Below are 26,408 nucleotides of genomic sequence, written 5' to 3'. Positions count from 1 at the left end.
GGACACAGCATAGTAAAACAGTAAATTGCAGTAACTAGGAAGATGCCCACTCCAACGTGGTGAAAGCAGTGTGTGAAAACCAACTGGGAAAAAAAAAAAAAAAGAAATATTGCTACACTTAAAAGTATAGCATCTAGAACCAGGAAGGTCAGACATGAGTGTGATGTGTATACTAATGAACAGAAATGGATATTCTGTGCTCACAATGGCTAAGTCCCAGTCAATTAGGGCTGAACTGGACTTCTTTAGTATCTTTTTAAAAAATTAACTAACTTTGGCTGCACTGGGTTTTCATTGCTGTGCATGGTTTCTCACTGCAGTGGCTTCTCCTGTGGCAGAGCACGGGCTCTACGCTGCCCTAAGGCATGTGGAATCTTCCAGGAGCAGGAATCGAACCTGTGTCCTCTGCACTAACAGATGGATTCTTAACCACTGGGCCACCAGAGAAGTCCCTTTAGTATCTTTATTGTTCTTTAATATAAAATTGAGACTAGTTTTTAAAAAATGCTTCCTTACAAGTTTTTACTCTAAAACTTTGCTTGAAAGTGAAAGTGAAGTCGCTCAGTCGTGTCCGACTCTTTGCGACCCCATGGACTGTAGTATATCAGGCTCCTCCGTCTATGCAATTTTCCAGGCAAGAATGCTGGAGTGGATTGCCATTTCCTTCTCCAGGAGATCTTCCCGACCCAGGAAGAGAACCCAGATCTCCCGTATTGCAGGCAGCTTTACCATCTAAGCCACCAGGCAATTTCTGCTCAGCCTGTCTCCAATAATTAAGGATTCTAAACTGATTAAGCCCTGATTCAGGGCTTAATGTTACTGTTTGGGCTTAAAAGTCGGCTCCTTTAACTCTAAGATGGTTATATAATTTGTCCTCCAAAATAGGACACTTGACAGTGGAAGTGGGTCCTTATTGAACAGTGACCCTGGGACTGCAGGTGGGTATGGGGCCAGATGGTGACCACACACCAGATGGGGCCACACACGTCCTGTCTGCACAGCCTCAAACTCAATGTGATTTTCCCAGGATAGTAGATTGTGCGGTGGGAATGGGCAACAACTAAGGTCTCATTGTGGCAGCCTCTTCCGGAGACAGTGTTTCTCTGTCCTGACACCAAACTCCAGTTTCTACGCTAATGCAGAACAAACAGAACCGTGGCTCCTGCCACAACCTGCACAGCAGATTTCAGACTCTCCTGCTCCGTGTTCTTCCCTGGTGGCTCAGATAGTAAAGGATCTGCCTGCAATGTGGGAGACCTGGGTTCGATCCCTGAGTTTGGAAGATTCCCTGGAGAAGGGAATGGCTACCCACTTCAGTATTCTTGCCTGGAGAATCCCGTGGACAGAGGCTATAGTCCACGGGGTCCCAAAGAGTCGGACAGGACTGAGCGACTGACACTAACACACTTGCTCCCTGTTCCATGGTGTTTCTAACAGATACATATTTTTCCTCTCTGAAGTACTGAGCCATTCTCTTAGGTCATGACAGTAGGGTGAGATGGGGTTCTCCCCTGTAAAGTGGGTAAGAGTAGACATATCCCTTAGCCACCAGAAATACAACATACACACGTGTGTGTGCAAACAAATATCTGGAAGCCCATGACATTTTTTCTAGGTTTATGAAGAAAAACTTCACACATGGATTACTAGTAAGTTGAAATTGCCAATATTTGCCCCTTGGGTCTGATGAGATGGTCATGTCTATGATACAGCCTAACACTTTGGAGATAAATAACACTGTACAACATACTTATATAAAGGTAATGTTCCAAACTTTGGGAAACACTTCCACACAAATATTGGGTTGGCCCAGAAGTTCATCTATGTCTTCCTGTAACATCTAATGGAAAAACATGAACGTAGTTTTGTCCAACTCAATACAGCCTTCCTGGCCCTATTTCTGTCCCTCTCTCTTTCCCCACCCCACCTGCCATGCCCTCAGGGGTCGATGCACAAAGCCCAGGTAAGCGCCAAGAAGCCAGGCCTCCCCTTCTACCACCAGGACTTACTGGAGCAAACTGGGAAATGATAGTAGCCGGCCGCACACTCCTCACAGTGGTCTCCTCGGAAGTTGGGCCTGCAGGTACAGCGGCCGGAGCCCTGCTCACAGTCCTCCGTGTGCTCCGGGTGGCAGCTGCAGGCTAAGAGAAACCCCAGTTTCAGAGGGTCCGTCCTTCATTGCACCTCTTAAGGCCAATATTTCCTAATGTCCTTATTACTGGGTTGGTTGAAAAGGTCATTCGGGTATTTTCATAAGGTGCTACGGAAAAACCCAAACTAACTTTTTGACCAATCCAGTCCTTCATCATTGATCCACATGTGTTCCTGAAAGGCCATTGCTTTCCACTTCATACCTGGTGGATGGTTTGCAGTGACCCAACCCCGTGGCCCTCAGAAATAGGCTTTAATGAGCAGTTATACTTGGAAGGCCTCCAGGATGTGGTTTATGATGTGAGCACCACCCAGCTCACCATGCAAGAGGCAAAAGGCACTGTCCCCCCATTGGAGGGGCTGGGTGGGCAGAGTCTCTCCTGGCTATGAGCCAGGTGCCAATGTCCAGAGTGCTCCTCGTTACACAGCTGTGTTGTGGACATGAGTGTGAAATGCCTAGACACTGATATATAATCCGTGGACAGCACAGCAAGATCATGTCCATAATCCAAATGTTAGAATCAAATGATAAGACTTACTGAAGGCAGTTTTTCTGACTGACATGATGGTCAGGTTTGCACTCCAGAGGGACAGACTTGGGCTGTAAAATGCTTGGTAACGCCCTCACTTCCCCTGACCTGGCCAAAGTCCTCACCTTGGGCAGCGAAAATACTGTCACAGCTCAGCTGAGTCCCTGTGCAGTGAGGACCTGGGAGGCTGCAGAAGTCATGAGCACCAAGCATCCCCCAAGTCTGGCCTCTCCTGAGGTCCTTTGTTTGATTTGTTATTATTCATGTGTCCAGTGGATTCTTAATGCTATGTCTCTAATACCTCTAGGAGACCATCTCAGTGACAAAGAAAGAAACTAGAAAAGTGATGGAAAACTGAGGTTCCTAATAACGCAAGACTATATTCACAATGTCCTGTTTTCCTTAGCCAAGGCCTATTTTTTGTGAACACAAGAAAAATGATGGGCATACTTCATGGGATGATATGGAAGATTGAGGGAAAACAGAGACCCACTTTTAACAACGATGATGCCCTCAAACCTTACATGATACAATGAATGAATTTGGGGGGAAGGTGGGCACGGAAGTCAACTTCAGGAATGGAATTGTTTTCTAACTGCAATAGCCAGAGAACATAAAAGAATCAAATAACTTTCACATGCTGAATAAAGTCCATAATCTGCTCTATGGCTGATAATTGCACAGGGGGAAAAAGTGGTGTTTTTCTGCACTATGGAAGCGGTAGGTTACAGCGGCACTGGACAGATATGAACAATATCCTAGCCTACCAGTTAGTGGTTCTGTCACGTGTCACCTGGGCCAAAATACTTAACTACTAAGACCCTTTGATTTCTCTACATCTAAAAAGGAGACTAATAATACATTAAGTTTGTTGTGAGAAAAGAAATTTGTGAAATTATTCAGGCAATGCCTTGTATATAGCAAGGGCTCAATGAATCATAACTATTTTGAATATTATGACTATTCGTAAATCCTTATGAAATCATTGCTATGTGTCTTATGCTAATTCTGATGAAATCTGAAATTACTGGAGATCACAGAAACATGCCAAAACAACAGAAAACATTTGCTGCAGGCCTAGTATGGGACAGGCTCAAATCTCAGTATTCTCCCAGGTGATGTTTTTGGTGTGTTTCTTTTCAAAAAGAAATTATTTTATTCTTACTATTGTTATTTAATTTATTTTGTGTGTGTGTGGCCATGCTACGTGGCATGCAGGATCATAGTTCCCTGACCAGGGATCAAATCCATGATCCCTGCACTGGAAGCCTAGTCTTAATCGCTGGACTGCCATTGGTTTTGATGACAATTCACTTAATCTTAGAGACTAGATTATCATTTCCATTTATATAGAAGAAATCTGATTCTCAGAGAGACATGTAACTGAGGTCACACAGTAAGGAGTAGAACCAATAATATGAAGAGAGAGAAAAAACAAAAGGAATTATTAGCCAATTGTAATTTAGCCCAATGATCTCCCTGAAGTCTATTTCAGTTCAGTTCAGTTCAGTTGCTCAGTCGTGTCCAACTCTTTGAGACCCCATGAATTGCAGCACACCAGGCCTCCCTGTCCATCACCAACTCCCGGAGTTCACCCAGACTCACGTCCATCGAGTCAGTGATGCCATCCAGCCATCTCATCCTCTGTCGTCCTCTTCTCCTCCTGCCCCCAATCCCTCCCAGCATCAGAGTCTTTTTCAGTGAGTCAACTCTTCACATGAGGTGGCCAAAGTCTAAGACACACCAAATTGGAATGAAACTTACGAATGCAGCCATCGGGGGCATGGACCGGAATGCCATAAGGGCGGTAATAGCCCTTAGCACACTTCTCACAGTTTACACCAGCTGTGTTATGCTAGAAAGAAGCAAAAGGAACTTAGAGGGAAGAATACAGGAGAAGCCCTTATTTTGTGCTATTCATCCTGAGAAATAATTCTGTCATACACAACTGTAATGTTAAAATCACTGAAGAAAAAAAAAAGCACAGATCTTGACCTTGAGTCTCCAAGATTTATCACAGGACGCTGGCTTGAACTTGGCTCTGGAATTTTTTCCCATTGGAAGAGGAAATGAGACCACGAACTGAACAGGCCAAGTTTTCCTCACTGCCTCTTACTGAAGCACCTGATATCTGAGTGAGCAAAAACTCCAGAAGGCCACTCTTCAAGCTTCATTCGACAGTGATGAATGGGTAATAGATCACCTTTAGGTTTAACCCTGGGAATAAAGGGCCATGTGTGTATTTTTATCTTCTTCAGTTTTGAAAGAAACTGCACCGACAGTTCCTCTCGTCATTCCAAAATTTTATCTTTGCTTTACTCTGAAACCATTTCCCAAACATTTCTGCTATGAGAATGGAAAATGTAGGCATGTGTCTCACACACAGAGCTCATTTTAAAGTACAATACAAGGCAGCCTTTTATATTTCACAGCTAATCCTTGTAATTGCCAGAAAATCAATTACCCAACATGCACCATCAATTTCCAAGAACTATAAAGGATGGATCTAGCTCAATTCTGCCCCCCTCTCCCAATTTGGAAACAATCAGAAGGACAATATTCTTTCGTTAATGAAAGGAAAGGCAATAGGAAATTAAAAAAAAAAAAACAAATATAACACACTGATTCAAAAGGAGTCTGCATAGAACACAGAGAAAACAAGGACCCTTTCTGGATCCTCTCCCCTTTAACATGATTTTATTAATTACAGACTTTTATTTACTACCACTTCTTGTCCTGTGGGCTAAAATCTGAATTCACTTTAACACTGAGGTCAAAACCACATTGGCCACGTCTTTGACTTCATTTACATGCATAAACATCTTGGACAAATAGGAAACAGCTGTGGTCCACCCTCTCTTCCAGCAAATGCCAATGACCCCTCAACTCTGTTGTTGGCCACTATGGCTTCTGACAGAGCACATCAGGTTGAACTTGGGTCCCAATTTTTTTCTGATGACTAACGACGCTAAGCCCTTCGTATGCTTATTGGCCACTCATATACCCAGTTTTATGAAGTGTTTATTGTATGCTTGTTGACCATTCATACATCCACTTTCTGTGAAGTGGATATTCAAACCATTTGCAATTGTATTAGGTTATTTGTCTTTTTATTACTGAGTTGTGGGAGTTCTTTATACATCCTGGATACCAACCAACCGTCAGATTGATGTTTTGGGAATATTTTCTCCCCATTCATGGCTTGCCTATTCATTTTCTGCAGTGCCTTTTGTGAGCAGAAGTTTTTCATTTTGATGAAGTCTAATTTGTCTATTTTTCATGGTTATTGTTTTCGGTGACCTAAGGAAAATTTGCTCATCCTCTGAATCATAAGGATTATCTCCCATATTTTTCTCTAAAGCTTAAAGTTTTAACTTTATTTTGGGTCTGATCCATATCAATTTAGTTTTTTGTGTATGTTTGAGATGAATGGTCAAAGTTAACTTTTTCCCCATATAAAATTCAATTACTCCAGAACCATTTGTTGAAAGGACTTTCTCTTCTCTCCCCACCTCCTGCCATTAGATTGCCTTGGTACTTTTTATCAAAAATAAAATGTCCACTGTGGACATAAAATGATCCAAGTCTGGGTCTGCTTCTGTGCTTCCTGTTGTGCAATGCTGATCTGTTCTTCCAGCCTTATGTCAGTAGCAGTGCTTCAATTACTGTAGCTTTACAGTTAATCTTGAAGTATGATAAGTTCTCCAATTTTATTTAGTTTCTTCATGACAACTTTGAATATTCTAGGTCATTTATATAACCATATAAAGTTTAATCCACATGTCAACATCTTTATAAAAAATAAGAACTTCCATTAACTTGGTCCAGCAATTTGGGGAAAACTGTTATCATAATACTACTGAGTCTTCTAATCCATAAATATGTTACATTTTTCTATTTTATTTAGTTTTTTCTAGATTTCTCTCAGAAAAGCTTTTTAGCTTTAACAGAGAGGTCTTACATGTCTTTTGCTAAATTTGTTCCTAAGCATTTTATGTTTTTTTATACTATTTTTAATCACATTTTAACTTCATTTTCCTATTGTTTGCTACTAGTATATATAAATACAACTAGTTTTTCTATATTATCATTGTACCCTACAAAATTACTGAATTCGCTTATTAGTTCTGGTAATTGTCTTGTATATTCCTTAGGCTTTTTTACATAAACAATCATGTCATCTCCAAACAGAAACAGTTCTACTAGTTCTACTTCTTCCTTTCTGACCTTAATACTTTTTTTCCCCTTGTCTTATGCAATGGTTGGGTCCTCCAGGACACTGTAACAAGAATCCTTTCTTGTTCCCAATCTTTAGAAGGAAAGAGTTCAGCACTTCATCACTAACACGACGTCCATTATAGGGTTTTCATAAATGCCCTTCATCAAATTTCAGACTGTCCAGTGTACCTGCAGTTTTTATGTGTACGCAAATCACCTGAAGGTTCTGTAACACATAGCTTTAACAAGATCCTGGGGTCTCTCACTTAGTCACAAAACCCAATGATTCATAACAAACCTATGGTGCATATTTACTTGTATTTAATTAACTGTGATGACAGACGATATAAAAATGTGTGGAGAGGGAGACATGCAGAGAATGGTGGTCTCTCTGAGGGGGTGTATCCCTGGTTCCATACAAATAGGCACCTCATGTAAAGTGCCTCTTTAATGGCAACATTAACAAAATATCATTCTAAAAGCAAACAAGACAGAATATAGACTAAACTCATGAACATTTTACACAATTTTTAATGAATATCTCGAGGCAGGTATACATATACCCTCCTCTGCTATATACACCTCTTAGCTAAATTCCAGTGAGCCCAATCATTCTACAGAAGGGATGAAGAATCAATTCTTATTTGGTTTCAATATCAATGGCAGACATCATTAACCGATCATGACATACTTCCTCTAGACTCAGAATCCATTTGAAAATGGGATTTAAAGTCAGCATGGAAATTGATACGAATTTGTCCTATCTTAGAGCCTTTCTACTATAACATGGATAGCAGTCAAGATGAGAGGAATTCCCCCCTCCAATCAGGCAAAGACCCAAAAATCTAATCAACAGAGTTCGGGCAAATATACCTCAGTCCATTTTCCCTACAATCTCTAAATTACATCCAGCTAAGCAGGCTTTCTATGTACAAAAGTGGAGAAGGGTGTCAGAAAATCCTTTCAATTGCATATTACTTTCTTGACATCATTTTATTTATTTTTATTTTTAAAATTTCCTATAAATGTCCTTAAAAATATTTTTATATATTATTTATTTATTTATTTTTGGCTATGCTGGGTCTTTGTTGCTGCCTGGGCTTTTTTCTAGTTGCAGTAAGCCAGGGCTACACTCTTGTTGTGGTGCGCGGGCTTCTCATTGCAGTGGCCTCTCTTGTGGAGTATGGACTCCAGGGCACACGAGCATCAGTAGTTGCAACTCCCAGGCTCTACAGCCCAGGCTCTACAGTTGTGGTACACAGGCTTAATTGCTCTGTGGCACGTGCATTATCTTTCCGGACTAGGGATCAAACCCATGTCTCCTGCACTGGCAGGCGGATTCTTTACCACTGAGCAACCAGGGAAGTTGGTGATATTGTTTTAGAGTAGGGCTTCCTGACTGTTCATTTCCTAGGCTGACTTAAATAGTGCCTTACCTGACAGTTAATGCAGACCCCTCCACCTGCATAGAGGCCTTGGATATTCAAGCTTGCCTGCTGCCTCTCAACATCCGGATCATAGTAACAGTCGGTGGAGTGTCCATGGCAGTTGCATGCTGAGGAAAGAGCATTCTAAGTTAGCACTGCATCGTGACTGTGAGACCCTCAGTAAATCCCTGCACCCCCTGCCCCTGAGGATTACTGCTAACTGAACTACAAGAAGGTCCATTCTGGAGCACCATGGATACCCTCAGTGGAAAATTCTAGAGATTTTTACACAAAGATCAGCCTACAACCATATGCAATTTATACCTTCTTTGTTTGATATTAATTGGGAGAAAGTTTCTCTTTTCAAAAAAATAAGATATGTAATTACAACAAATTAAGATAAATCAACATGCCAAGGAGATCAAACCAGTCAATCCTAAAGGAAATCAACCCTGAATATTCATTGGAAGGACTGGTGCTGAAGCTGAAGCTCCAATGCTCTGGCTACTTGATGCAAAGAGCCAACTCACTGGAAAAACCCTGATGCTGGGAAAGATCGAAGGCAGGAGGAGAAGGGGATGACAGAGGAGATGGTTGGATGGCATTACCGACTCAATGACACGAGTTTGAGCAAACTCTGGGAGACAGTGAAGGACAGGAAAGCCTGGCATGCTGCAGCTCATGGGGTCATGGGGTCAACAACAACAACATACCAATTAAGCTGCACAAAGTGAATATTACTACTGCTCCTACTGCCAAGAATAACTGAGTTCCTGATACACTACGGAAAGCATTACATGCATTATCTTATTTTATATGCATAATAACTTTCTAGGGGAGGTATGGTGATGTCCATAGCCCAGACGGGGACGCTGAGGCTTAGAGAGGTTAAGGGAAGTGTTCACGCACAGAGTTCACAAGTCAGACAGGCAGAATCCTGACTTGTCTTTCTGTGACTCCAAAACCTATTCTCTCAGTCAACATTCTAAGCCTTTCATCTCAGCTTTGTCTATAATAGTGATCAAATGGAAGTAATCTTGACATCTAACCATAGGGAAATGGCTAAGCAAACAACAGTATATTTGCTTGACTGAGTTCTATGAAGTCAAGCACTGCTCAGGTTTTGTTTGTAATAGAGCATGGTGCCCTGCACTCAGTAAGGACTCAACAAAACAAACACTTTTTAGATACACTTGAATCAAGAATGACTATACCGTGTGCCATCAAAAAGGATGTCAAAGAGTTTTTAATGATACAGGAAAATATTTTTAAATACTAAGTGAAAAAGATCCAGATATAAAATTGTATAAAATAATATACTCTTGAGCATTTAATGTATGAAAAAACACTAGAATACCTAACATAATATTAATAGTGGATCTCTTAGGTAATAAAAGTATTAATGATTTTACTTCAAGGAATAATTTCTAAATTATTTACAATTAATATATGATACTTATAAAATTAGAAAACATAGTTTAAACCCATTTAGGATTTTCATCATTGCCAAGATGAAAAAGATTTAACACAAGTAAAATTCTTCTTGTTTCTTAGGTAGAATACATATTCACTACATTCTGCCTAGATTAAATTTTCTATCTTTCCAGGAATTTGTATATTTTAATCAAGTTCTCAGATAAATCTATTAGGGAAGAAGATTGAGTTAGAATTCCAAATTAACCTGTTCTTTTAAGTCTCTATTGGATATGTTACAGCCTTGCTTCTGTTTTATGTTTTGGTTTTTTGGCCCTGAGGAATGCGGATCTTAGCTCCCCAACCAGGAATCCAACTCACAGCCCCCTGCATTGGAAGGTGAAGTTTTAACCACTGGACCACCAGGGAAGTCCCCAGTTAATCCTGTTTTTATGAGCTTGAACATTTTCTTATTTTCATTTCCTCAGTGGTGCCATGATTTTTTTAAGCATTTCTATTTACTACATCAGTTATTTCGTCAGAAGTCTTTATTTTGAATGCAATAACTCACATGGAGTTTAGACAGCATCTAACAAATATCTTACTAGGTCTGATTTCCACATGCAGCCTGTAATTTTTAACCATTTTGGCAAGTGTAAGAAAGTTAAAAACTTATGAAAGGAAATTATTTAAAAGTCATCACACATGTTGGAGTAAGCATGTGACTGAGGGGTTCCATTAGTCTGGAAACAAATCATATGACCAGTGTTGGAGTTTGTGTGATAACATTTACTCAATCAAACTATTTTAAACCAGCATCTGAAAGTGTTGGAAGAAACAACCCCTGATTATTACTTTTTCCTCTTTTTGGTCCTATTATCTAGGGATAAGAAGTAGGGGATTCAATGAAAAGGAACCTGTTAGCTTTGACTATCAAGCGAGGATGGCCATCCAGGTAACATCCTGGACCTAGAGATCACCTGAGCATTCACCCAGACAGCATCCATACCTTCCAACAAAGCTAGCATCTCTCAAAGCTCGCTTGGAACTTCTCACCAGAAATGCATTCTAAGTAATTCTGCTAGTTACAGAAATCACAGTCTTATTTCTTAACAGTTACAAGAATTTTTTGGCCAAAATGCTTTCTTACCCATCTAGTTAAAACAACAACAACAACAAAAGTGAAAATGTCAGTCACTCAGTCGTGTCCAACTCTTTGAGAGCCCATGGACTATAGCCCACCAGGCTCCTCTGTCCATGGAATTCTCCAGGCAAGAATACTGGACTGGGTTGCCATTTCCTTCTCCAGGGGATCTTCCCAAATCAGGGATCGAACCTGGGTCTCCTGCATTGCAGGCAGATTCTTTACGGTCTGAGCCACCATGGAAGCCCCCTAGTTCAACAAACCTGGATCCAAACACCTTTTGGTCATTTCATAAAAGCAAATTCATCTTCAAATGCTAAGAATATTCAGGAAAAAATAAGCCACAATCTCCAAAGTCAATAACGACAAGTTAAAAACCGTTTCTAGCAAATGGAATACATATGTGACTTTCTAAGAAGGTGGGTTGAAAAGGGGATCTTTAGTTGGCTGTCATGGGGCTCGTTTGCTAAAATAACACTTTTTTTTTTGGTTTATATTGTGCCCATAATTAAAAGCAGCCTCTCGCCTTTCTTCCTTCCTTCTCTGGTCCTCTCCACCCTACATCCCCCTCAGTCCTATTCCCTCGGTGTTTCCAGTTCTCTGTTTAGACATCAATCTCACCACCTTCTTGGATGTCGGTCCTCAAAAAAATCAGGATTCCAATCCAGTATCACATCCTAAGAAACTGTAAGGGTTTAAAATTTAATAGTGGCTGCATCGCATTTTAGATTGCTAAAAAGAGAGGCCAATTGTCAAAGCACTCTGCCCAATCTTTACACACAGTGAATGTTTGATATATATATATATTAATGGTCATTATTGTTGCTATTTTTGTTCACATATTTCTATCTGAATTTAGAGTGGGGCACTTCTACCTCCAGTCGGTGAGTTACTCGTTGGGATGGATAGTTCTGACTCTCGAGACTGACATGATCCTGCCCTGTTCACGAGCACAGGAAAAACACTGCCCTCAGTCCTTAGGCAGGCTTCCCAGGTGGTGCTAGAGGTAAAGAACCCGCCTTCCAGTGCAGGAGAAATGAGACATGGGTTCTATCCCTGGGTTGGGAAGATTCCCTGGAGGAGGGCATGGCAACCCATTCCAATATTCTTGCCTGGGAAATCCCATGAACAGAGAAGCCTGGCAGGCTACAGTCCACAAGGTCGCGCAGAGTCGGACACAACTGAAGCAACTGAGCACACATGCATTCAGTCCTCAGGCAGAAATGAGGGAGGGGGCTCATGGGCGGGGCCTTGCGCCCCAGGGTCCCTCCTCCAGGGCTCACCTTCACACTCATTGCTCTGCTTCCCCGTGGCAGGCCGCCAGCGCCTCTGATTGTACCCCATGCAACAGCGATCACACGTCTCCCCGCAAGTATTGTGCTGGCATTCACACCGAAACCTGGGCATATAACAAAGCAGATCTATTACTGAAAAGTTGTTTTTTTTTTTAACTGAAGATCAGCTGCTCCCGTGTGAAAAACTGAGTCATCATGGTCACCTATGGTACCACTGCGTGACTATGAGAACAAAGCACTCTGCATATGTTATTTCAAGTCCCTCCATCCTGCTTATTAACTCCACTTTACATGTGGTGACACTAAGATCCAGAGATATTTAAATATTTGCCAAAACTCAGGAGATGGTCAACAGAGAGCCAGATTTCAAACTGAAGTTTGTCTGATTCCAAACTCCCAGATCTTCTCTACCACCTTATATAACGATAAATCAACACAGGAGCAAGTGCTGAGGGTACTGAGGTGTGCGGAGTATCAACATCTTCACAAAAATCTAGAGTCATCTGTGAGATGGGTCAGATTGCTTACTTTCAGCCTGGTGTCTGGCCAGAGGTACAAAGAATCCAAGAGACAGTCACTCACAGCATCTCAGAGGACCCTGCTTGAAGGGTCCAGCTCCAAAAAACAGCTCCATCACTGGGCCAAAGCTCAGATTACTCAGCAAGGCAATGGGGTAAACACAAAAAATCTACTTTCAAAGAACTATTTTGAAACTTAACTATCGCTAAGCCATGTCTGACTCTTTGTGACTCCATAGACTGCAGCATTCCAGGCTTTTCTGTACTCCACTATCTCTCGGAGTTTGCTCAAATTCATGTCCATTGAGTTGCTGATGCCATCCAACCATCTCACCCTCTGTCACCCTCTTCTTCTCCTGCCCTCAATCTTTCCCAGCATCAGGGTATTTTCCAATGACTCAGCTCTTTGCATCAGGTGGCGAAACTATCGGAGCTTCAGTTTCAGCATCAGTTCTTCTGAAGGAGGAAACAGAACAGGCTCCCTCTTGAAAGCAGGACTTCACCTTGGGCCAGACTGTGGACTTTGAGCTATATGCCCAGTATCTGTGGAAATGACATACCAACTGGAAAACCAGACCCCTCCGGATGGAAGAGCACCAGGGCTCATACCTAGACACTCCATTGCCTAAAAGAATACCCTAATTATCTGTGTAGCCAAATAGAATCGTAAATTCTATCAAGCTTATTGGGGTATGACCACAGGCATACTGATAGTTGTCCACTGTTAACTACCTAGGTTTAAGGCACACAAATCATGGGTTAAAGGCATATGAATCACGTGTTTAAGGCAAACAAATCACGGGTTAACTTTGATTGTATCTTTCCTTTGTTCAGACTAGTTTCAGAGAATTTGGGGAGGTGGGTTTCAGCACGTACACTTAGGGTATATAAGGTTTCACAGAAACTGGTTGGGGTCCTTGGCTAAGAGGAGACTCTGCCTTGGGGCCCCCTGGTGTAATAAACTGCACTCCACTATCTGCATTGTCATTCTGAGTGACTTTGTTTCTCAGAACATGTGGCTACACTTCCAATGAATATTCAGGGTTGAATTGACTGGTTTGCTCTCCTTGCAGTCCAAGGGACTCTCAAGAGTCTTCTCCAGTGCCACAATTTGAAAGCATCAGTTCTTTGGTGCTCAGACTTCTTTATGACACAACTTTCACATCCATCCATGATTACTGGAAAAACCATAGCTTTGACTATACGAAACTTTGTTGGCCAAGGGATGTGTTGTCTGCTTTTTTTTTTTTAATGACTCTGCTTTTTCATACGCTGTCTAGGTTTGTCATAGCTTTTCCACTATAGATGTACCTTAAAATGTTTCTAGGCTTAAATGAAATAACTATAGAAATGGCACTGAATTAGAACTCCAAGCTCTGAGCTTCCATTCATCTGTGCTTGAAAGAGGATTCAAAACAGAGTTAAGAAAACTCTTGGTTGTGCCCATGGGGATCCCATTAATCCTTCCCAGGGGAGATGGGAAGGTTACTCTCCTAAGAAAAGGCATCATCCCTTTCCCAACTCAGCTGCCTATTAAAGCAGATGGACACAGATTTAACTGGCAACACAGAATAGCTGGAGTCCAAATGAGTTTTGGTCAGAGATGCACTTTCAGCTCATTGCCAATGAGGCATTTGCTTAAGCTGGACTGAACAAATATTTAGGGAAAACTGCTTAAAGAACATACAGTCTTATTATTCTTTTTTTTTTTCTTTTTCTGGTATTGTGGAGTCCAACTACTCTCTCTCTTTTTTAAAAAAATATTTATTTTTGGCAGCAGTGGGTCTTCATTGCCGTGTGCAGGCTTTTCTCTTGTGCTGGCGAATGGGGGCTACTCTCCATTGCAGTGCTCAGGCTTCTCATTGCAGTGGCTTCTCTTGTTGAAGCTCCCAGGCTCTAGAATGCAGGCTCAGCCACTGAGACGCACAGGCTTAGTGCTCCTCAGCACGTGGAATCTTCCCTGACCAGGGATCGAACCTGTGTCCCCTGTGTTGGCAGGCGGATTCTTTACCATTGGACCACCAGTGAAGTGTCCAACTACTCTTATAGGGAGATCCATATTGAGTACATAAAAAGAAAAGAGAGCTGGAAACCTTTCTGAATCATATTGCCACCCCCAAATAACTGCTTTTGCTGTTTCTCTCTCAGCCCAGGCTGATGACTGGTGTAGAAAATTAATCCCTGTGCCTGTTGGAAGGATGTTACTGAATATGTTGTTGACTGGAGAATCCTCGTCATGACCATTTCATCCACCTCCAGGTAGACGTCTCATCTGGCCCCGGTGTCAACATTCACCTCCTATACAACTGATCCTTTTTAGATTATGATCATAGTGAAATATGAAACTGAGCAGGGTTCCCTTTTTGAGCTGACTGCTAGGAAGCTCAGAATTAAACCCATGACCCTTCCACGTTTCTGGACATCAAAGTCAGCCTTGTACCCACGCTTGATTAAAGTCCTCTTTTGCCTTGCCATGGGTTCTACTTGATTGCTGATTGCCCAGCCGTGGCTCCCTCCGTTAGGTCATTGAATCACCTTGAACATAAGACTTTTTTTCTATTCATAGAGGCCTCCGTGAATCACCTGTGCAGGTCAGCCTGTTGGGCAGAAGCCAACCAGCAGACGGGGAGGCAAGGCAGTTGTGCTAATGTAGACCAGTGGCACTCAGCCTTTCACTGAGGGACGGAGAGATATTTTGTGACACACGCCGGGAGCAATTCACCGTGGAGTACAGAACCCCCGCAGGTCTGCCAAGGCCACAGAGCCAGCAGCTCTTCCAAACGGGAAGCTCAGCCTCTCTCCAGTGACTTCTCCTCCTCTCCTCTCCCACAGGGCACCACTTTATCTCAGGCTCAGAGACCTACAGTGAACTCTTTTCTCCTTCTCTTCCAACTCCGGACTTCTTTGACCTGGCTTCTAGTGCCTGAGGGCCCAACCGTTCAGGAAGTTACATGGCAGGGATATTTAATCATTAATAAGCAAGCCCTTACTGATTAAGGACTTGTCGGTTGATAGATTCACAGTGCTATCTCAGAGAGTACCACCTGATCCCTGAAAGGGGGCTGATAGCATTAGAGATTGTTTCAAGTTGGGCAGAAGGGCATCCCCAACTTACCAAGTACACTGGTAGCTGACACCTCTGCCCAAACCTGTAGCTAGGCCTTAGCGTTGTGCAGCCATGCACAAACTTGAACTTGACTAACAGTGAATGTAGCCCTGGTAAATGCTGCTATGGGGGACTGAACACTTTAAAACAAAACACTGAGAGACAAACATTACCACATCTAGCATCTGGTCATTTCCGGCCCTTCAGAGTATCCTTCTAGAAGTGATAATGTGAGTGCATACAATTGCAGACAGACACAGGTTCGATCTCTTGGTTGGGAAGATCCCCTGGAGGAGGAAATGGCAACCCACTCCAAGCTTCTTGCCTGAAAAATCCCATGGACAGAGGAGCCGGGTGGGCTACAGTCCATGGGGTCACAAAGAGTTGGACACGACGGAGCACACCTGGCCACACTTACATACATACTGCAGAGCAGCACACACAATGCAACATACATACAACTGCAGAACACAATATTAGAGATACACGCATCTTGTTATATGTGAAATACGCCCAGAGTTACACTGACGTTCATAGCAGAATTATTCACGACAGATAAAAGGTGGCAGTGACCTGTGTCCATCAACAGATGAACGGGTAAGCAAAATGCAGTGTGTACATAACGAAATACTATTCAGTCTTAACAAGGAAGAAAATTCTGACACATGCTATGAAGACATCATACTAAGTGAAATAAACCAGTCACAAAGAGACAACATTGTGTCTTCTATGAGACACTCAGAGTAGACAAATTCATAGAGACAGAAAGTAGAATGGCGTTGCAGGGGCTGTGAAAGGACAGAATGCAGAGGTGTGTAGTGTGTAAAGAGCCTCAGTTCTGCAAGGTGAAAAGAGTTCTGGAGGTTGGTTGCACAACTATGAATGCGCTAAACACCAATGAACTTAAACCACCCCCACTTAAGGATAGTTAAGATGGTAAACTTTATATATATTGTACCACAATTTTAAAGATGAAAAAGGATTTGAAAACATACACCAGGGATGCCAAACATTTCTCCTGCAAATTGTACTCAATTGTCTGTGGCTGCCTGGGGCACCGTCTGGAGCGGGGGTGGGAAAGGGGGTGTTGGGATGCAGGAGAGGAGACACACACATCATCTTTGTGTTGAGGTTGAAACATTCCTATTGAGGGAAGGAACTTAGAAGTATTTAATAGGATGCCAACACCACTGAAACAATTAGACATTCATAGAAAGATAAAAAAAAATCTCTACAAGGTACTCACAGTTTTTCCGGATTGTTTGCATTGCACACTTCAGCATGGCCGTTGCAAACACACCGCCCACCGATGCTGATATCCTTTATGCTGTAATAATACTATAGAGCAGAAAACAGAACATGTCAGTCTTACTAAGCCCTGACATAGACTTTACTAATCTTTAACGCACACCTGTACTGACCCTCTTCCCTTCCATCCTGTCTCCTAAGCCTCCCTCAGCACAAAAGGAAGCCACGTTTGGATGTAACTTTTCTTACAAAAAAATACATTCCCCAATCAAATGTAATAGCACCCTGCTGAATCTGTCCATTTAAAAAAATAAAATACCCCGGCGGTCCAGTGCTTAAGACTCCGTGCAGCCAATACAGGGGACGTGGGTTCAATCCCTGGTCACGGAACTAAGATCTCACATGCCTCGTGGTCAAAAGACAAATAAAAATAGATAAATAAAATGGTACAGCTGTCATGACTAATGAACTATACTTGTTACATTATAAAAAGTAATTGGGACTTCCCTGGCAGTTCAGTGGTTCAGACTCCGCCTTCCAATGCAGGGGACGTGGGTTCAATCCCAGGTTGGGGAACTAAGATCCCATATGCCACATAGTCAAAAGACAAAAAAATTAAATGAAAAAAATGGTATACTTGTCGTGACTAATGATCAAAACTTGTTACATTATTAAAAATATAATTGGGACTTCCCTGGTGGTCCAGTGGTTAAGCCTTCACCTTCCAATGCAGGGGGCACAGGTTTGATCCCTGATTGGGGAGCTAAGATTCCACATGCTTCACAACCGAAAAGCCAAAACATAAAACAGAAACAATACTGTAACGAATTTAGTAAAGACTTTAAAAATAGTCCACATTAAAAAAAAAATCTTTAAAAATAAAACTAAACTTTAAAAAGTTTTTAATTAAATGCTTTAAATGCATGAAGAGAAATTACCTTGGAAAAGAAACACACCCTATAGCCTTTGGGAAAGGGATTGCCTGCTTCCTAGCTTCTCTCTCTTTTTTTAATATAAAGCTGAGTCCCATATAGTGCACAATATACTGCACATTATCTATTTACCAAACACATAATTTTGTAGCAAACATCTGCCACCAACTGTATGCAGGTTCCGAAAGGAGAACAATATTCATCAAGATGGATTAGATACAGCGCTGAGACCGGCAGGGCCCACCAGCAGCTGTGGATGTCCGCTTGCCTACGGCAGGGTGAATAAAGCCACAGGCAGAGGTTCAAGCTCCAAAAGGCCAGATAGCTACAGACCCAGCTGAGGCTCGTCCCCTAAACCAGTCCAGCCATGTGGGTGGCCATCTCACGGACAGGGCATATCTCCAGCATGGTGGGGGTCTCTCCACTGTGACAATGGGTGGCACCAACTGCCAGCTCCCTTCCTTCCCTTGGCTGGAGATGCACAGGATTCAGTAAGGAATTCAGGGGTCAGGGTATAAATAATCTCTCTCACTGAGGTGATGTCACCAGCGAGGATATCTGTTAGGAAGTCTTTGAACTCACAAGGACAAGGGGGCTTTGTATCTGTTGGCTGTCGCCGAGGTTATCATCCTAAACCTCCCCACTCACTCCAAGCTGGGGCTCTGTTCCCACCTCCTCACTAAAAGCTGTGAGGTGTCTTAGCTTCCTGGCCATGTCTTACTTAGTCTGAAGACACTAACAGCCCCTCTTGTCAATACAGATAAATGCAGCATTGGCGAGCTTTCTGAGACACGTGCACACTCAGAAGCTTTCACCACAGAAGTTTCTCTCTGCACATGGGTTAGGGCAGCAGTGGCAAGAGGGAAGCCCGCCATCTGCCTTCACTCATCTGCATACGTGATGCGTGTAACAGGACAGCTGGAGTTCTGGGCTCCTCGACTTAAAGAGCAACCTAGACTGGGGGAGGGGGATTATATACGCGGTGCACGCCATAAAAAATTACTTGTAGGTTCATTTGTACCATTCTTCTAGGTTCCACATATATGTGTTAATATACAATATTTGTTTTTCTCTTTCTGACTTACTTCACTCTGTATGACAAAGTCTAGACCCACCCACGTCTCTACAAATGACCCAATTTTGTTCCTTTTAATGGCTGAGTAATACTCCATTGTATACATGTACCACATCTTCTTTATCCATTCATCTGCCCATGGACTTCTGGAATAGAGACTCCAATGTGGACACAGTGTGGGAACGGGAGGGTGGGAAGAATTTGGAGAGTAGGACTGACATATATACACTGCTGCTGTTAAGTCGTGTCAGTCGTGTCCGACTCTGTGCGACCCCATAGACGGCAGCCCACCAGGCTCCCCTGTCCCTGGGATTCTCCAGGCGAGAACACTGGAGTGGGTTGCCATTTCCTTCTCCAATGCATGAAAGTGAAAAGTGAAAGCGAAGTCGTTCAGTTATGTCCGACCCTCAGCAACCCCATGGACTGCAGCCCACCAGGCTCCTCTGTCCATGGGATTTTCCAGGCAAGAGTACTGGAGTGGGGTGCCATTGCCTTCTCTGGATATATACACTACCAGGTGTAAAACAGATAGGTAGTGGGAAGCTGCTGTATACTAGGGAACTCAACTTAGAGCCCTGTGATGACCTAGAGGGGTGGGATGGGGGGTGGGAGGGAGGTCCCAGAGGGAGGGGATATATGTATACATACAGCTGATTCACTTCATTGTACAGCAGAAACCAAGACGACACGGTAAACCAATTACACTCAAATTAAAAATTACTTAATAGAGAAGACTACATTCATCTAAGTGAAAAGAAATCTACATACATAGGAGTATCCTTACAACCCTCAAAAAGACAAAAAAAAAAAAAAAAATGTGCTGAGGACATCTGTGGTAAGGCTCCAAATGTAGAGGAATGGAAACACTCTGGCTACAGTTGATCAGAAAGGCCGGGATTCCCTTGTAAATTCCACCCTCAGATCCAGTTGTAGTTCCCATGTATAGCAGCTCAGAGACAGCTAAGGGGGCTGAAATTGTAGGAAACAGGCCACCCATACTCCAGAGGACTGGCCTTTTTGGAAAACTCAAAACAGTAGCAAAACTTGAGTTTTCTCTCTCCCTTCTTTTCCCAGCTCTCTGACTTACCTACATAAGAAGCCAGACTATAAAATAGAGCTGGCATCTTCCATTCAACCTCCCAAGTCCACCGTGCACCCCTCTCCATCCTGCCCTTTGCCCCGAGGCTGAACTTTATGGGATGACAAGGGTCTCTTTTCCTTCGGCCTCCTGCTAGATTTGACCACTGGGACACCAGGGGAGGGGATCAGAGGATGGGAGGAGAATGAACTAGGGATATTGATTCTGCTGGTACCCTCTGTGCCCAGGAGTCAGGGGACTGTCCTGACACTGAGAGTGAGGGATGGCCACCTAACACTGGCAGAGAGTACTGATATTCACCAATGCCTGTACCCCTTGCTTTTCTCCACTGCATTACCCAGCCTCCTGCATGTCCAATGAGTCCCACAACCAGTTCCTGCCAATGGCAGTGAGCTGTGTGGTTAGGAGACTCACCCTCCCTATGCTCTCTCTCTTTTCCCTCATCAGCTGACCAGCTGCAGGGAATGTGAGGAGGACCTGGGGTCCAACATCCTAGGATGGCTGTGGCTCTATACAGAAACAGCCTGGGACCCTGAACGGCCATGTGGAACTGATCCCATCTGCTGACCCCATATCAGACTGTGACATGAGCTAAAACTAATCTTTTATTGTATTCATTTCTGACACTTGGGGACTACTTGTTATAACAGCAGACTAATACCAGGATGGCTGTCATCTTTTGCTTTTCATCTTCTTTGAATATGATGATTTGTCTTTAACAGCCAAACTTCTAAACTGCATCTCATATTTTAGACAAGAACAACTCCTAGGTCTCTGACGCTACTGGCTGTAAAGTTTACTTAAAAGCACAGATGCAGAGAACAAACATATGAGCATCCAAGGGGGAGGGGGAGGTGGGATGAGTCAGGAGATTGGGATTGACATATACATACTACTAGGTAACTATGAGCGGAGAAGGCAATGGCACCCCACTCCAGTACTCTGGCCTGGAAAATCCCATGGATGGAGGAGCCTGGTGGGCTGCAGTCCATGGGGTCGCTAAGAGTCGGGCACAACTGAGCAACGTCACTTTCACTTTTCACTTTCATGCATTGGAGAAGGCAATGGCAACCCACTCCAGTGCTCTTGCCTGGAGATCCCAGGGGCGGGGCAGCCTTCCTATTCAGGTCATCACAGAGCACTGAGTAATGTTCCCTGCGCGCTACAGTAGTTCTCATAGTTACCTGCTGCTGCTAAGTCGCTTCAGTCGTGTCCAACTCTGTGCGACCCCACAGACGGCAGCCCACCAGGCTCCCCCATCCCTGGGATTCTCCAGGCAAGAATACTGGAGTGGGTTGCCATTTCCTTCTCCAATGCATGAAAGTGAAAAGTGAAATCTAAAAAGCAGGGGATTATGTACATATAAAACTGATCCGCTTGGCTGCACAGCAGAAACTAACACAACATTGTAAAGCAACTAAACTCCAATTTGAAAAAAAAAAAAAAGGCTTACTTGAAAGAGTTGGAGGCAATGAATTCAACAAGCAAACAAAGTACCAAAAGCTGCTGTCCTGGCGCTGAAGAGCACTACTCACCCGCCGGGTGACGGTTGGATCTCTCTGCGCTTTGGAGATGAGGTGTCCAAGAAGGGTGTTGGTTCGGAGAAAACGCAGTCGGATGTTTGTGGCCTTGGTGAATTCCCTCAGGGCGTGGGAGAAAGTAAAGTTTTTTGCACCTGGCCGACCATTTATCAAGGACACCACAACCTAAAAGGCCCACCACACACACACATAGAGAAAAAAAGTCCTTTTAGCAAAGGCTTCCCAGGTGGCGCTAGTGGTAAAGAACCTGCCTGCCAATGCAGGAGATGTGAGAGAAGCAGGTTCGATCCTTGGGTCGGGAAGATCCCCTGGAGGAGGGCATGGCAACCCTCTCTAGTATTCTTGCCTGGAGAATCCCAGGGACAGAGGAGCCTGGCGGGCTACAGTCCACAAAGAATCAGACATGACTAAAGTGATGTAGCACACACACAACTAAAGCTCCAAAACTCTTGGTTTCTTTGAGTCATTTGATGTTTCAAAACCTGGGCTCTTGGGTTCTGTAAATCATTTCCATTCACAAACCCTTTGTTGTATCCATGTTGTGGAGCTATAAACACTATGAGATGTTGGAAGTATAATGTTAAAATCTATGAAAATAAGGAAACAATTTTTGTCAAGCTGCATCAAAGAAAGGAAGCTAAAAACCTAAATGAGGTTGAAAAAAGGAAATCTCTGGATATAAACAGTGAATGGGGACAAAGAAATCTATTCAAAACCCAGGTTTTGCTTTTATTTTTTTATATCTTTAAATTGATTTATGTATGACTGCACGGCTTCTTTGTTGCTGCCCATGGGCTTTCTCTAGTTGCAGTGAGCGGGGGCTGTTCTCTAGCTGTGGTGGGAGGCTTCTCATCGCAGTGGCTTCTCTCGTTGCAATGCACACGCTCTGCAGTGTGGGCCCAGGAGTCGCAGCACACACGCTTAGTTGGCCTGGGGCATGTGAAATCTTCCCAGACCAGAGATCACACCCATGTCCCCTGCATTGGCAGTGAATTCTTTACCACTGGACCACCCAAGTTTTGTTTTAAAGCTTGAGGAGATGAAATCCAAGTCCCAACCATTTATTAAGATATGAACCACTGACCCATCGCTGGAAGATACTGGATACAGCTGCTCAAGAAAGATCTCCCTACCTAAGGAGAATGAGACTGACACCCTTTAAAGACACTCACTTGAAACTCACTCCATGGAATTCTTCTCTGATTCCCACCACGCTATTTTCCATCTTCCCTAACAATAGCCTGGCTGACTTCACAAGGAACAACATGCAACCCTCCCCGACAAATGCCACCGATCCTGCCAAAAAGGATCAGGGTTAGCTCTGCCACCACCCCTTCATCCCCCTACTCCAACGGGAGATAAGGTGTTTGTGAAGCAGTGGGAGGGGTCTTCACCGCAATCACCAGTGATCCACTTTTTAAATATTCCAACAGAAAAGAGAATCTAAGACCTATGGGCCTTGGAGTCAGAATCCTGACTTCCCAAGAAAAATCAAAGACCTCAAATAGAATTTCCAATGTCAATTATAGTTCAATTAAAATAAAAAAAAAGAATTTCCAGCAACTCAGTCTGGGCATCTTCAACATGGTTTCTTTCCATCTATGTTAAATTTCCTTGAAAATGCAAGGTTCACAATTATAAAAAATGTGCATCTTCATGTTCATATTTAAGTCTTATCTCTCAAGGCCTCCCAAAGCTACTTACCTCACCATTTTCCAATGGCACAATCCGGGAATATTCCGTAGTACAAAGTACATCATCATCTCGGGTGATAGCCCTGTTTGCTTCCTGCTCAAACTGTTCCAAACAGTCTACTTTAGAATCTAGGAAAGAAACATTAATTTTGTACAATAAAATATTGTCCTCTTTTAAATTTCTTAAATCTCATGTTTCTTTAAGAAAATACACAAAAAGGGAAAGACCAGAGAAGCATTTAAGATATTTAGATAGAATCTTAGAATGAAATTCTTAATTCATGAAAGAAAAACCAAGCCATTTCAGGCCACTTAAATATTGGCCACTGAAAGCCCTGTTGCGACTTTCAACAGGAATAGTCTGAAAATTTCATTCTAAATCTTCACTCTTCCTTAGACAAGGTTACCCTCTAAGGAGCATTCCTGGAAAACCCAATGCCTTTATAGCAAGATTCCGGTCCACTTCAATTCATCATAGGGTTCAGAGACTCAGACATTCTTCATTAGTGAAGATGACAAGGTCAAGGTAAGTAACGTGAAAAGGCAGGATCCATAAAGATGGAACTTACTTCATGGTTCTACATAAAAGGAAACAGAATGAAGCTCTGGCCCAGTTACAGATACACTGCATACATGCATGCTAAGTCACTTCAGTAGTGCCCCAAGTCTTTGCAACCCCATGGACTTCAGCCCATCAGGCTCCTCTGTCCATGGGATTCTCCAGGCAAGAATACTGGAGTGGGTTACCATGCCCTCCTCCAGGGGATCTTCCTGACCCAGGGATCAAACCCGCATGTCTTATGTTTCCTGCATTGTCAGGCAAGTTCTCTACCACAAGCGCCACCTGGGAAGCCCTATAGATACACTGCTTCGCCCTGAATAGTACCAAGAACCATTATCATAAGAGGGGTTTCAACCCCAGTTATACATGTGTATCCCTGGTACTCATGCACACACGCTTTAGAAACGGATGTTCTGAGGGTAAGCTAGAAAGTTAAAACAGACCAGCCCCTGATGCACCACACTGAAAGGTTAACTTTCTAATTAAACCTACAGTCTTGATCTGCTGTAAATAATTCAAACCCCTCATAACATGGTAGGTAAGACTACTTACGAGCAAAATATTGCCAAGGTGAGTAGGTGCTTCCAAAGTCAACAGATCTTTCCAAGACCCAAAGATCAGGGCGAGGAGAATTTGCAAATTTGATTAAAACATAGGCCACCTGGAAAAGCTGATAGAGCAAAAGATAAACAGTTATTCAACTCACTTTGTCTATCCAAACACTCCACCATCTCTATGGGATGGTGGTTCCCAAGCTGACACATCTAGCTATGCCCCTCCCGAGATCCAGGCCCCATTTCTAACTGCCAAATGGACCTCTCCAGCTTAACATTTTCACACCCCAAGTCATAATTTTTCTTCCTCCACTGAATCTAGACATTAATCTTTGCCACATCTTAATCATTATACCCTTGAATTTCAACCAGCCTACATGGCATCTTCAAGTCTGTACATTCAGAGATGTCTGATGTCCAACAGCAGTCATCATGTGCTAAGCTCTTCCAAGACCTGGAGAAGACAGTACAGACCTAAGCATCTCCCAGGAGTGCAACGGTCCTGGTCCAGGTCTTGGAGAGCTCATGGCTGCAGGATGAGACCTGAGCAGCTGCATGTAGAGAGGAGCATCTCCGACTCCTGTGTCATCACCTCTTCTCCTGATTTCTCTCCCCCTCATTGATTTTCTTGTTCATCCTCATCACTCTTTGCCCACGGCCAGGACAATGCCAATGTATGAAAGAGATGAAGTGCAGCACTGGTCCAGATTCTTTAGCCTCCCATCCTGGAATCCCAGCATGCCTCGGTGATGGACCCCAGGAGTCCTTGCAGGCTACTCCTGCCCCTTCCCTCAAAACTCATCTGGCTTGCCTGTGAACCCTAAGAATCTATGTGTTTATCAAAGAGCCTAGGATGACAAGGAACACAGGTGTTAAACAAATATGCTAACATGTTAATGAGTGAGGATTATCCCCATCCCCCATACTCCCCAACCCCAGGGGACAATATACCATATATTTTTAAAAGCATAAAAAAATATATACTGAAAACAGTGGCTTTAATTTACATCCTTAAGATCTTTTTGAATGTCTGCCTTCATAGAAGACAGCTGGACTCTCATACTTGTTGTAATATGTTTTGGTTGAAGTACTGGAAGAAAATTTGGCTTCACATAAATCCATAATAGGAAAACGGACCTCCTAGCTTGGGGACCCTTCCTGAAAGGTCTCAGGAACCACACTTTGACTCCTGTGTCATCTCCACTCTTGGTCACAGACTATCCTTCACTCTAAGATGTCCGATTTCTTCCTTCTCTGTGGAAAGAAGAACTGTCATACCAATTACAGAAATCCTGAGTTCAGTTGGTTTAGTCCCAAACACTTGTTCTTTGATCTTGGAAAATCTGCTTCATGGGTTCAGATTAGTATTTTCAGATTGTCTACCCATCCTTGGAAAAAATGATCCAGTCTCATGGAGAAAAACTAATTCAGAATGGTAAGGTACTCTAAAAACCATAAAGCAATCCCTAAAGATAGGAGAAATAAATCCCAGAAGACATGCACCATTATTACATATTGAAGAAATTCATAGGAAATCTGAGAACTCCCAGTTTGAAGAATCAGAACAGATACATTTCCCTTAAAAACTACACATCTTGGGACTTCCCTGGCAGTCCAGTGGTTAGGACTCCGTGCTGCCAATGCAGGGGGTGGGAGTTTGATCCCTGGTCTGAGAACTAAGATCCCACATGCCACGCAGCACAACCCAACCAAAAAAGTGGCACATCTCTTAGATCACATCAAGAGAAGACTGCTTTTAGATACGTGAGAGAGAATACAAATGAAACATTTCAGGATAGAATAATAATTTAAACATTCTTAATCTCTTCCATGAAAATCCTATAATCATAGCATGTCCCCAAGACCCTATTTATTTAATAGTGTATGATTTAATGGTTACT

The 26,408-nt window shown here is 43.0% G+C and overlaps 1 protein-coding gene across 1 annotated transcript in view; it reads right to left on the bottom strand.

Moving 5' to 3' along the window:
- The window catches only part of LAMA3 (laminin subunit alpha 3), a 259,558-nt gene that overhangs the window by 173,335 nt on the left and 59,815 nt on the right, over positions 1-26,408 (bottom strand). The window contains exons 3-10 of the mRNA XM_025273657.3: positions 24,506-24,623; positions 23,402-23,520; positions 21,692-21,862; positions 17,049-17,140; positions 12,167-12,282; positions 8,336-8,454; positions 4,446-4,536; positions 2,010-2,141 (exon numbers count right to left, since the gene is read on the bottom strand). Of these exons, the coding sequence (XP_025129442.3) occupies positions 2,010-2,141; positions 4,446-4,536; positions 8,336-8,454; positions 12,167-12,282; positions 17,049-17,140; positions 21,692-21,862; positions 23,402-23,520; positions 24,506-24,623 (958 nt within the window). The remainder of the gene's footprint in view (positions 1-2,009; positions 2,142-4,445; positions 4,537-8,335; positions 8,455-12,166; positions 12,283-17,048; positions 17,141-21,691; positions 21,863-23,401; positions 23,521-24,505; positions 24,624-26,408) is intronic.

Source organism: Bubalus bubalis, chromosome 22 (genome assembly GCF_019923935.1).
Source record: "Bubalus bubalis isolate 160015118507 breed Murrah chromosome 22, NDDB_SH_1, whole genome shotgun sequence".
NCBI lineage: Eukaryota > Metazoa > Chordata > Mammalia > Artiodactyla > Bovidae > Bubalus > Bubalus bubalis.
This window is presented reverse-complemented; position numbering and strand designations above follow the sequence as displayed.